The following is a 12,939-nucleotide window of genomic DNA, read 5'->3' as shown; positions in this document are numbered from 1 at the left end:
AATCTTATGCGTTAAGGGAGTGTCTTGCGTGTATTTTGTGAACGTTTCTTTTATCATAAACGGTTTTGACGCGTGTGCAGCAGGCACACAGCTTCTAAAAACTTATTACAGAAATAAGTTTTTATAAGCTGTCGACTTCAAAAAACGAGTGTTTAAAGACACAAAAGTGGAAACAGGCAACTTTTCATAGTACTCCTATTAGTAGACCTACGTCCAGGGAAACGTATTCTTATTTCTGTGTTTTTGGCTTGTTAGCTGTACATATTGTCACACAGCAGCTTTTAGGCATTATTTTGTTTTTTTGTTATAAGCCAGAAATGACAAGAAGGCGGCCTCTCGCAATACAAAGTCAATGGAGACGGTTGGATTGTTTTCACCCCGGTGGGCGTGGTTTTCAAATTTGCATAACTGCGCTCCTATTGCTAATAAAATCCCTAGAGAGCCAACTGCTTTGAAAGTTTAGTCACTTGTGTGGCTGCACATGCGAGTTTGTAGACATATCGCATATCAAGGGCAAAGTGCAGTGTGTGTCGCAATCTTATAGGTCTCATTTAAAGAGCACAATTTTTTCAGCTGGACGACCACTTGGACTGATTTTCTTGACTGCCAAAGGTAAAATGTATTTTGAAATTAGCATTGATATTTGCAAGATTATTAATAGATATCAACAAACTAACTTGTTTCTGCAGATGTAAGAGTGTTAACAATGATTTCTACACAGAATATGTTGTGGCATGGCTTTATACAGCATGCAACCCTACTGAAAAATCCAGCTAAGACCAGCATAAGCTGGTGAGCTGGTTTTAGCTGGTCTCCCAGCTTGGTTTTACGTGGTATTGATGTTGTAGCAAGGTGGTCTAGCTGTGTTTTGGTCACTTTTTAAGGAAGACCAGCTGACCCACCAGCTTTGCCAGGCTGGAAAGACGAGCTTAGACAAGCTACCGCCAGCTTAAACCAGCTAAAACCATCTACCAACTTATGCCGGTCTTAGTTGGATTTTTCAGTAGGGAATGCTTTTCAGATGTGTTTTTATTTTGCACTCTTTGTTTGTATCGTAAGACAGATGATAAATAAGAGCTTTTTAATGTTTGTGTTTTATACGCACTCTTAATTCTGCTGGGTTATTTTTAACCTGATGCTGCTGGATAAATATTGGATAGAACACATGTTGGGTTATAAATAAACCTGCTGGGTTGTTATTTCAACCAGTTGAATTGGGTTAAAACCCAGCATGGGTTTTTTAGTAACATAACATGTCTAATATTTACCCAGGATTGGGTTAAAAATAACTCAGCATATTTTAGAGTGCATAGAATTATTTCTTTTTTTTTTTGCCTTGAGTGGTATCTGAATTGTTGTTGTTTAGGTTGCACTAACATTTCAGCCAAAAATTACATTATCGTCTGAAGGAGAAAAAATATAAATCAAATAAATAAATGGGGCTTCTCCTATCCTGTCTGGTCTGTGTACTAAATTATTAAATGGAAATAATTTAACAGAACAAAATATGTGCATGTGCATCTGTATGAAAAGATGTATGCAAGTTTGATTGTTATTATCATTTAACTGTTTTTCTTTTGTTGATCCAGGGCAACATGTTGTTTTAAAATATTTGTCAATTATTGACTGTTTTGTGTATTTAATAATTGCACAATTTAAATCTGCAAAAGAAAACTGCACACTTTGTTTGGTGTGTATTAATGTTTGTGTATGTGGTTTTATTTCAGGCTTTACAAGATGGCGAACACCACAAACACAACCTCTGATTACGATTACGTGGACGACACTGTATATCAACAGTATAAACATCAAGTCGGTTTGATGTACCTTGCTACATACTCTATCGTTGTGATCATGGGCGTGACCCTTAACTTCACCATCATGCTCATTTGCTGCTGTAAATGCAAGAATTTCCAAAAGGTTGTCATTTGGATTTTGGCCTTGGCTGTAACACACCTGCTCTCTTGTGTATCTGTTGTGTTTCAATTCCTCTACGCTTATAATGACTTTAAATGGCAATATGGAGCTGTCAGTTGCAAGCTGTCATCCTACATCATCTATGGCAGTATGTTTTCCACAGCGACCATGTTGAGCCTTTGGAGCGTTAGCTCTGCTTTTTCTAAAAGCCCGTGCACAAAGTGGTGCAAGGACCTTAATGTTATTCTGATTTCATTATCCTGGAGTTTTGCAGCCTTCTTGGCAATGCCGTCATTGTTTTCCAGAGAAGTTCGGAATAGTACATGTATTGACAACTTTAACTTTAATCATGATTTAAAACCAACTGCAGATGGCATTAAAAAGCTAAAGGCTGTCGTCATCTCACGGTTTCTGTTTGGGCTTCTTATCCCAGCTTTTGTAATGTTCGTCAGTTGTTTGTGTAATGTATCCAAGTCAAATCACCACTGTGATCACTGTAAGAAGCAGACACAGATCATCTGTGCGGTTAAGGTTGCCTATTTTGTGTCCTGGAGCCCGCAAATCTTCTTAACCCTGATTCAAGGTACTTTAGGCAGTCTGAACCTACGTGTGCTTGAATATGGACTTCCAGCAGCAACGGCACTGGCTACAACCCACTGCTTCACCTGTCCGCTCATCTACATTTTAGTTGGGTGTAGCAATAAAATGCAATGGATTGAGCACGACCCGGATCACGCTGAAATTACAACAGACGAGGCTGATTCCATGCCTTTACAGAGGAATGCCTAAATGCTTTGTACATACAGTACACACTCACCTAAAGGATTATTAGGAACACCATACTTATACTGTGTTCGACCCCTTTTCGCCTTCAGAACTGCCTTAATTCTACGTAGCATTGATTCAACAAGGTGCTGAAAGCATTCTTTAGAAATGTTGGCCCATATTGATAGGATAGCATCTTGCAGTTGATGGAGATTTGTGGGATGCACATCCAGGGCACAAAGCTCCCGTTCCACCACATCCCAAAGATGCTCTTTGAGTTGAGATCTGGTGACTGTGGGGGACATTTTAGTACAGTGAACTCATTGTCATGTTCAAGAAACCAATTTGAAATGATTCGAGCTTTGTGACATGGTGCATTATCCTGCTGGAAGTAGCCATCAGAGGATGGGTACATGGTGGGCATAAAGGGATGGACATGGTCAGAAACAATGCTCAGGTAGGCAGTGGCATTTAAACGATGCCCAATTGCCAATAAGGGGCCTAAAGTGTGCCAAGAAAACATCCCCCACACCATTACACCACCACCCCCAGCCTGCACAGTGGTAACAAGGCATGATGGATCCATGTTCTCATTCTGTTTACACCAAATTCTGACTCTACCATCTGAATGTCTCAACAGAAATCGAGACTCATCAGATCAGGCAACATTTTTCCAGTCTTCAACTCTCAAATTTCGGTGAGCTTGTGCAAATTGCAAATTTTTCCTATTTGTAGTGGAGATGAGTGGACCTGGGAGGGTCTTCTGCTGTTGTTGCCCATCCGCCTCAAGGTTGTGCGTGCTGTGGCTTCACAAATGCTTTGCTGCATACCTCGGTTGTAAGGAGTGGTTATTTCAGTCAAAGTTGCTCTTCTATCAGCTTGAAACAGTCGGTCCATTCTCCTCTAACCTCTAGCATCAACAAGGCATTTTCGCCCACAGGACTGCCGCATACTGGATTTTTTCCACCTTTATACACAATTCTTTGTAAACCCTAGAAATGGTTGTGCGTGAAAATCCCAGTAACTGAGCAGATTGTGAAATACTCAGAACGGCCCTTCACTACTGTCCACCTCTGACTCTCACAGATGATGAAGTAATATAACCTGCTTGGTATACTCTGTAGACTGTGCAACTAAATATATACAATATATGCACTAAGTTACATGTTCACATATTATAAAAAGTGTGATATACTTCACTACATTATTACATTACTAAAAAAATGACCTAAAAACTCATATATAACCATATACAATCGACATGTACAATCAGGACAGATATAAACTTTATTTGCAAAATTTTTTGTGTGTGTGTGTGTGAAAAGAATCTTGTACAATGTTGTGCTATTATATTTCACATTCGTGTGTATATACTTATACACAGACATGTGTAAATTAATTATAATAATATACAAATAATTTATAGACAAATAATAAAAATAGTAATTTTATGTGTGTGTGTTTTTACCAGCAAGAATAAGTGCAATTTGATTAAGACTGATCATAAAAAAATGTTGGGCACTGTTTCTTCAGGACACGCAGGAATTCTGTCTATTTTGTTTGTGAATTACACTTCAAACCTTATGAAATATGCTCTTATGACAGAGTTTCCATTTTGATACACTATAAATTTTGCTGGGTTATTTCTAACCCAATATTGGGTAAATATTGGACAGAACACATGTTGGGTTATAACCAAACCATAGGTTTATTTATTAGTGCTGGGTGAACCCAATGCTGGGTAAATGCTGGTTATTAATGCTGGACAATATTTATAACCCAACATGTGTTCTGTCCAATATTTATCTAGCATTGAGTTAAAAATAACCCAGCCAAATTTGTGTGTTTCTTTTACTCCCTCATCTGTTCTTATCACATATTTCCCATTTTCCAGTGGGTGGTGAAAACCACAATGATCCTTCAAGGTTAAAATTAAAATACATGGGGGAAAGGGAAGATTTGCCTTGATAAGTTAAAGAGCACCTATTTCATTCCTAAAAACTGTATTTTGTGTATTTGGTATAATACAATGTGTTCACGTGGTTAATAAACACATTATTTTCCACATACCATACATTTTTGTACCTCCAGATTTTCCTGTCTTCCTGAAATGCACTGATTTTGTACAAAACTCATCGATTTGAAAAGCTCTGTGTCCCTGATTGGTCAGCTAATCTGTACGTTGTGATTGGCCAGAATACCTTTGACGTCAGCTGAAAATGTGATGCTCCTTACCATGTTTGAAAGATTGGGTCACAATGTGCTTCAGAACATCCCTAAACTCAGTGCTAAATCATCAAATTGTGATTTGTATTAGGGATGTCCCGATCCGATCACGTGATCGGAAATCGGCCCCGATCACGTGGTTTCAGACTCGATCGGAATCGGACGTTACCTCCCGATCAGGACTCGGATACATATGCAGGGTTTAAAATCCATTAAGTTCTCGCGCTGCTCCGCGCCAGTGTACGCGCTGCGCTGGTGCGTGTGAACTGAAGAGAATAGGCTTGTTCGACTTCATCCGGCTGCCGGTTCTTGTGGTGCTGCATGACGTCAAAGTTCCGCGAGAACGATTTAAAAGCAAACTCCTCCGTATGATTTCGCGGATCACTCTCGCGGTAGTTTGACGTCACCCGGCTGTCGATTGTTGCGGCGCCGCATGAAGTCGAACAAGCCTATTGATGTGCTTTCATTCATAGGCTTCACACTCGTGCGTGCAAGGAACCCACGACAAAACCGCGTTTTTACCGCTCATTTAAACGACGCGTTGATCGTTATTGTCAACATGTGCTCAGACGCAGTTCCGCGTCTCACTCAGAACCTCAAGAACGCGCATTCGCGCAGGATCATTTGACATTACTGTAGAGATGAGAGAGAGAGAGAGAGAGAGAGAGAGAAAGAGAGGTAAGAATGGTGCCCATGTCGAAAAAACTTAATAGAAGTCTAGAAACAAAGTATTAAAGTATGTATAGCCATGTCACTCATCTCATTACAAAATGTTAACTAGATAACTGGATACAACTGATTGTATAGTTTAATAAAATAATGTATTTTGATTATACAAATGAATCACGACCTAACTATAGGTATTTTATAACTAACTGCTGACCAGCTTAGGGAATCTATGGCTAATTTATAAGACATATTGCTGAATCAGTATGTTGTTTTTCTTGTTAATTGAGTCTTTTTGGGTAGTCTATCTTATGCCTAGAATGAGTCAAGGAGGTTAAGTCTTATAACTTCATTCAAAGTTTGATCAATTGTGCATAATGACATGTGCACCAAATGCATATAGGGTGTCAGACTCATAGATTTGCATAATTTAAAGTTCAGGTTTTAAAGTTTGGGTCAACATGTGGCACAGCTTTAAAACTGAAACTTATAAAATCCTATCAGAGATACAAAAATGTCATTGAAACACACCCAGTGGCTTTGCTGTCATCTGGATTAAACATGTTACCCCTCGAACCCTCCCTCCAAACAGAGCCTCCCCACAAAACAAACCCCAATTTAACCCCTGAACATATATAGTATATATTCATTATTTTTTAACACATCTGTAGTTATGCGCTGGCACAGAGTTAGACTCTTTTGACTCTACACAGAAACAGCAATGTGTGCGGCATGACATAAGGAACATCCTGGACTGGTTCTGTTTTTTCGCTCTTCTTTATTCTTTTTTTTTATGTATTATAGAAGTATCGGATCGGGACTCGGTATCGGCAGATACTCAAAATCAAATGACTTGGACTCGGACTCGAGGGCAAAAAAACCTGATCGGGACATCCCTAATTTGTATGATCAAATATCATCTTTCTAGAGACCAGAAGTGTTCTGGACATGATGCACAACACAAATCAACACAACATTTTCTGAAACTGATTCAGAATGTTGACTGTGTACTCTGTACTTGTACATTTATTAGACCAATGTTTTTAGATGTGTTTAGGATGATCTAATTTTAAAACAAAAAGAAACTAATTTTAAAAACAAAAGTAGTTTCACTGTGGTTAACATACATTAATTGTTTTAAAACACTTATGTTTAAAACTTTTGAACAGTATATAGTGTATATAGTTGGTCAACAAATGAGTTTCCTTGGATGTAAACTCAAAACCTTGACATTCCTAGAAAATCATGCTTTCTATTGACAGAATCATGCAATTATAGGATCGACCAAAGGTGGCGCCAAAACCTTACTCTAATGTCTGATCTATGTACCCTGTCTCATGCCACATGTTCCAGTTTCAGATCACTTCAAGTTATGTTATTGATGAAACCACAACATTCAATCTAAGAATAATCATAACAATATGATGTCAGATGACAGACAGTAAAAGTATGCTGAGAAGTGGACTACAGGCTTGGTCTCGGTCTATAGTTTTAGATCGATATCTAATGAATGACCTATTGTGACCTATAGGAACACAATTCATTTTAACAGATAAATTAAATATTTTCAAAGACAATATTCTAACAGTATGCTAGTAATGTGGCGGTCACATATAAAAAAAAAAAACATTTTAAAAACTAACCATTGAGAATTATTTAGGTATGCCAGACCTGTTCATGAGGAGAGAGAGAGAGCAAAAGCAGATGATATCGATAGTGGTTCTCAAACTGGGAGCGGGGGCTCCAGTTTTATGACATTTTATCAAATAAATTAATTTATCATAAATTCTGTGTAATTAAAAAACATAAGGCTACTAACAAACAGCACTACTTTGTATAATTTAATGTTTTGTTGCGTTTTAGAACACATTTGTCATAACTTTTTTTTGGGGAGGACCCATGAAGGAAAGCTCCGTACACAAGGGGGGCCGCACGTTGAAAAAGTTTGAGAACCACTGGTTTAACATACCATACACTAGTATGTGATGAATTTGGGGGTTTTATATGACTATAACTGTGTATATGTCAAGAAAATTATTGTTTAATTTTTATTCTTCAGACAAACAGAACAGTGATGTGTGTGAAAGTGCTATGCGTGGAGAGGTGTCGTATTTGTGCTGGCTGGTGTTGCACTAGCAGTGGAACCTTTTAATGCAAGTTTTGTGGTAAAGTTTCCTGTCAGTGGGCTGCCATGAAGGTCTTTACCTTTCACAAGTTTTAAAATTAGCCTATCTTTGTGTGTGTGTGTGTGTGTGACTTAACTTTAAAACATTTGAAGGTCTGTGGTGTGAGTTAATAGCGTGTGTCAGAGAATATTCACAGATATTTTACAACGTTCAGAGTTAAATGCAATTCTTCTTCATCTTCCTGCACACAATTTGCCTATTGCAAGAAGAGGAGCTTATACTGAAAAGGTAATATATTAATGAAATGTTTTCCAGTAAATTATATGTAATGATATGATGATATATATGACACGATGTGAATCGCCAATGTTATCCCATGGCAATATTTTACGAAGTAACTAATTCCTTTTAAAGCATTGTGTACCTTTTAAAAGAATCTCTTGAAAGAAATGCAATATAAATAACTATTTTATCAGTGTGAAGACCTTACATAATGAATTATATTGTTTTTATTACTTTAGAATGAGACGATTTTATCTCTATACACTGCAGGTCAATGGAAGTTGGTGCATGTTGTAGATGTAGCTAAAATTTCCACATACCACCTTTAATTTGTCCAACCACATTTGTAGATTTTATGATTTGCTTTAGCCGGGTGACATTGGGGTTAGGGGGTGGGGTTCCGTTATCGTTTTAATTTTTTATTAATGACATAAATGTTTTGTACTGGCAAAGGTTATTTTCAACTTACACTGGGTCAAAAAAGGACAAACACAGCCGTTGGGTTAAATAACCCAAAAAAATATTATATTTGAACTAACAACAGATTAAAACCCCTATTCTGGATTGAAACAATCCAAATTTCTGGGTTGTTTTAATCCATAGGTCAAATATTTTTGGGGGGTAATTTTCTCAACCACTATAGGTTTGTCCCTTTATGACCCAACTGTCACAAAAAAGGTATAAAACTGTACCATTTTTGGTGGTACCCCTATGGTTCCGTTTTGTAACGTAATACAATGTTGTACCTTTTTGGGTACATATACTGTACTGTACTTAAAGGAATAGGGGCCTATTGTGAACCTTTAAAGGATACAGTTTTTGTACACCTAACATTTAACTGGTACAAACAAAGATACACATCAGATCCCAAAAGGTACAATATTTCAATTTGTTTTATACACATAAAGGTACAAAAATGAACCTTTGAAGGTATGACCCCAATGATAAAAAAGTTTTTTTGTGGGTTGGACACAGTATGAAGACCCATTTTCTCAAAATCAAGAAGTGAAATTAGGGGATCTTGTTTATGAGGAAAACACTTGTGGAAGTGTTTTACAGAAGTCAGTACTGCATCTGAAGTCATGCACAAAATTGCTCAAGAGGGGGAGTATATGTCACCTTTATGAAGTTATAAAGGCAGCTGTTATCAGATGTTAAAATCAGAATTGTCATAGTTATGCTGGATACACTGCTTTTACACTGAGGTGAGAAAACAAATTTGTTATTTTTAACAATATGGCATATTTATTCTGTATTACACAGCAGTGTTAGCATTTGAAAGACTATATTTATAGTAAATATAGTCTTTAATATATGATAACATTTTACATATGACATATTTCTTTGTATAGATACAATAGAGCTGTCTGTAAAAATCCAGGGTAAAGTTTCGCAATTAAATTGAGATTAGAGGCATCAAAAGTTTGATTTCAAGCACTGATTTCGATTTTTGGTCTTACTCTAATATTAAAGATATCAAGGTTATATTTTTACAAAACGTTTATAATATGTAGGATGATTTTTATGTAGAAAACAATAATTGACTTCAGCTGTTTTTCACGGATATTATTATTAAAACTGTGTAGTGTTTATAAATATGATGGTTGAATTTTATGAAATTACTCATTTATTCATCTTAACATTTAAAATGTGTTAAAAATGTCTACATTATCTATTTACAGGAGATCAACGTGAATCACAATGGATTCCAATTTCAACATCATTTTTGACGCAAATTATGACTACAGCTATGACAATAGCACCAATACTTCATTAACTGTAGGTGAGGAGGTTTTTTTTAAAGTCCAAACTACATGTTTCACTCAGGTTATTTGCCTGTTGGTGCTGGTGGTCAACGTGATTATCTTTTTGCTGGGCATTGGAGGAAATGGCGTGGTTATCTGGATTGCGGGTTTCAGAATGAAGAAATCAGTCAATACCACCTGGTACCTGAGTTTGGCTGTTTCTGACTTTATATTTTGCTCCTGTTTGCCTTTCAACATCGCCTACAGCGTAACCTCAGACTGGATCTTTGGTCTCTTCATGTGTAAGTTCACGTCCTTCGTCATGTTCCTCAACATGTTCAGCAGCATCTTCCTCCTCGTCATCATCAGCGTGGATCGGTGCATAGCTGTAATGTTTCCTGTTTGGGCCCAAAATCATCGTACTGTCGGAAAAGCAGCGTTTATAATTGTGCTCGCGTGGTTTGTCTCTGCGGCCTTAAGTATTCCATCAATCGTATATCGTGATGTCCAGCATCACTTGGGTATAAGCCATTGTATGAACAACTACACGTCCAGCCAGTACGCCCACGAAATCATTGCTATGAGTCGCTTTGTTTTTGGATTTGTGATTCCATTCCTTCTCATCATCGTCTGTTACACCGTCATCATTCTCAGACTCAAAGCTTCGCAAATGGCAAAGTCCGGCAAACCGTTTAAAATTATGACGGCACTCATCGTCACCTTCTTCCTGTGCTGGGCCCCATACCACGCGTTTGTGCTCGTTGAACTTTTCAAAAGCTTCCAGTCTACTGACATCATAGCTAACGGCTTAAGAATTGGAACCACGGTGGCTGCCGCAAACAGCTTTCTAAACCCTGTCTTGTATGTTTTCATGGGAAGTGATTTCAGGAAGAAATTCAAGAGCTCCATTTTGTCGAAGATTGAGAATGCTATCGGAGAAGAAGGACGAACGATGAGCCGCTACCTGTCTCGCTCAAGCTCGGTAGATGCCAAGGCATCCACGCATATCTGAAGTGTAAATGATAATGCATATATGTACAAGAATAAAAGTATAACAGAAAGTATTGTATTACTTGCTAATGTAAGATGGACAGTCTGGCTCGCTATAATGTAAATATGTTTTTATCAATCCATTACATAACAAAACAAAATATTTGCTTTCATCCATTGGATTATCAATATTTTTGTTATTTCTGTAGTTTAAGGAGTTTCCAGTCTAATCTCACGAGAATTTGTACATATTTTACAAGTTGGCTAATTCACATTGGCGGCCGGTGACTTCTATTTTCGAGGGCACTCGATGCAAAGTTTGTCACAACATGTATGTAGCCCATCATGTGTGTGAATCATAGTTTCAAAATATGTGTTTGCCGCGTCGAGTTAACCTGTGTGCATCACGTGTCTTGTCAAAATAAGTGCCTGCTGCAGACGTGTCTAAAGGGTTTATAATAAAAGAGATGCTTGCATTTGCCAGATACTCGCATTTGCCAGATACTCGCATAATCTCATGTGTAATAAGAGTTTTCTGTTAAAGGAACAGTATGTAGGATTGTGGCCAAAACTGGTACTGCAATCACAAAACTTGTGGATAAAACTGGTACTGCAATCACACAACTGGTGGCCAATACACAACATGACAACATAAACATCAGTTGAGGGCTGCAACTCCTCTTTTTAAATGACAATATCCTGGCCAGACCACTGTTGTCAGTGATATAAGTATGTGAAATGAAAATGATTTCTTAATGTCTAGTGACATATCAGGGCCATTTTATGATTAATTAATATCAATTTCTTACATACTGTTCCTTTAAGTGAGTGTCTTGCATGTATTTTGTGAACGTAAGCATCTCTTTTTTTACCCTAAACAGTTTTTACACGTGTGCAGCAGGAACTTATTTTGCAAAACACGTGATGCATGGTTCACATGACGCAACAAACACATTTTGAACAGAACAGATGTGTTAAAACAGATGAACAGAGAACAGATGTGTTAAAAATAACACATTAGTTTTGATTCTGGGACAACACACTAAATGCGTTGTCCCAAAATCCACCCATCTCTGTGTTATTATTGAAACAACACATTTTTTGTTACTTTTAACACAACTTGTTTTTTATTTTAACACAAAATGATGCATAATGTGTTAAAATTACACATAATGTGTTAAACACAAAAAGATGTGTAAAAAATGAACATATCCTTTTTAAGAGTGCAAGCAACACACATGACACTTAAAATTACACATAATGTGTTAAACACAAAAAGATGTGTAAAAAATGAACATATCCTTTTTAAGAGTGCAAGCAACACACATGACACTTATTTTGAATTTGTGCCCCTCGGATGAGCAATCACGAGCCGTCACTGCTAATTCATGTGATATCGTACAAAGTTAATTGTTCAAAAATGTATGATTATTATAAAAACAATAACAAAATCCCACCCTTAACCCTGCCCTTAACCCCAACGTCACAGGAGTCAAGGAAAATCATACAAAATGTATGAATGTGGTTGCACAAATTAATACGAATTAGCCACCTTGTAAAATATATACGAATTGCCATGAGATAGCGTTGGAGATGTATTGTCTATAGCATGGGTTCCCAAACTTTTTATTTTGCAACACAGGTATAATCTAGCTTGGAACCAACAATATATTTTTAAATAAAAATATAAGGAAACACACATTTTTCTCTTTTACTACAAATGAGTAGTTTTTATTTTCTTGTCATTTATTTAATTAATGAGATGTAAGTTTACCAATATCAAAGTTTAGCAATATGTTGTATCATATCAAAATTAATGCCATTGCTTGTCATTTGTTGGACTAAACTGTTTATTGTGTTATTCACCGCTACTACAGTCAAGCGACTTTGTGCGACCCACCTAATACCACTGCACAACCCACATGTGGGTCCCGACACAGTTTGAAAACCCCTGGTTTAAATAGTTTAAAGTGGACTGAATATATAGCACTTTGCAGTGTGTGGCACCACATTAAATTTACCTGAAATATGAAGTCATTATACTTTACAATGCAGTTTTTTTTTGTGGTGTATTTTTTACAGTGTATCTTTATTACTGAAACATAAATTGTACATAAAACTTTAACTAATAAATAGTTATTCTTTGACTGCAAGCATTGTGGCATTCATCACAGCAGCATCCCCATCTCCCTTCATTATGGTTAAGTATAGTTTGTTTATGT

General features: G+C 37.0%; 2 protein-coding genes across 2 annotated transcripts; both read left to right on the top strand.

Annotated features, from left to right (window-relative positions):
* Positions 1 to 459: 459 nt before the first annotated feature.
* On the top strand, positions 460 to 4,990 carry LOC135732548 (chemerin-like receptor 1). Its single transcript, XM_065250717.2, has 2 exons — positions 460 to 612; positions 1,728 to 4,990. Exon 2 carries the CDS (start codon positions 1,738 to 1,740, stop codon positions 2,704 to 2,706), a length of 969 nt encoding a protein of 322 aa, XP_065106789.2. The 5' UTR covers positions 460 to 612; positions 1,728 to 1,737; the 3' UTR covers positions 2,707 to 4,990.
* A 4,060-nt stretch (positions 4,991 to 9,050) lies between these two features.
* cmklr1 (chemokine-like receptor 1) lies at positions 9,051 to 12,870 on the top strand. Its single transcript, XM_065250715.2, has 2 exons — positions 9,051 to 9,187; positions 9,665 to 12,870. Exon 2 carries the CDS (start codon positions 9,684 to 9,686, stop codon positions 10,737 to 10,739), a length of 1,056 nt encoding a protein of 351 aa, XP_065106787.2. The 5' UTR covers positions 9,051 to 9,187; positions 9,665 to 9,683; the 3' UTR covers positions 10,740 to 12,870.
* The last annotated feature ends 69 nt before the right edge of the window (positions 12,871 to 12,939 follow it).

The sequence above is a fragment of the Paramisgurnus dabryanus genome, chromosome 5 (genome assembly GCF_030506205.2).
Source record: "Paramisgurnus dabryanus chromosome 5, PD_genome_1.1, whole genome shotgun sequence".
In the NCBI taxonomy this organism is placed as follows: domain Eukaryota; kingdom Metazoa; phylum Chordata; class Actinopteri; order Cypriniformes; family Cobitidae; genus Paramisgurnus; species Paramisgurnus dabryanus.
The sequence above is the reverse complement of the archived record's forward strand: the minus strand, read 5'-3'. Positions and strand labels throughout refer to the sequence as shown.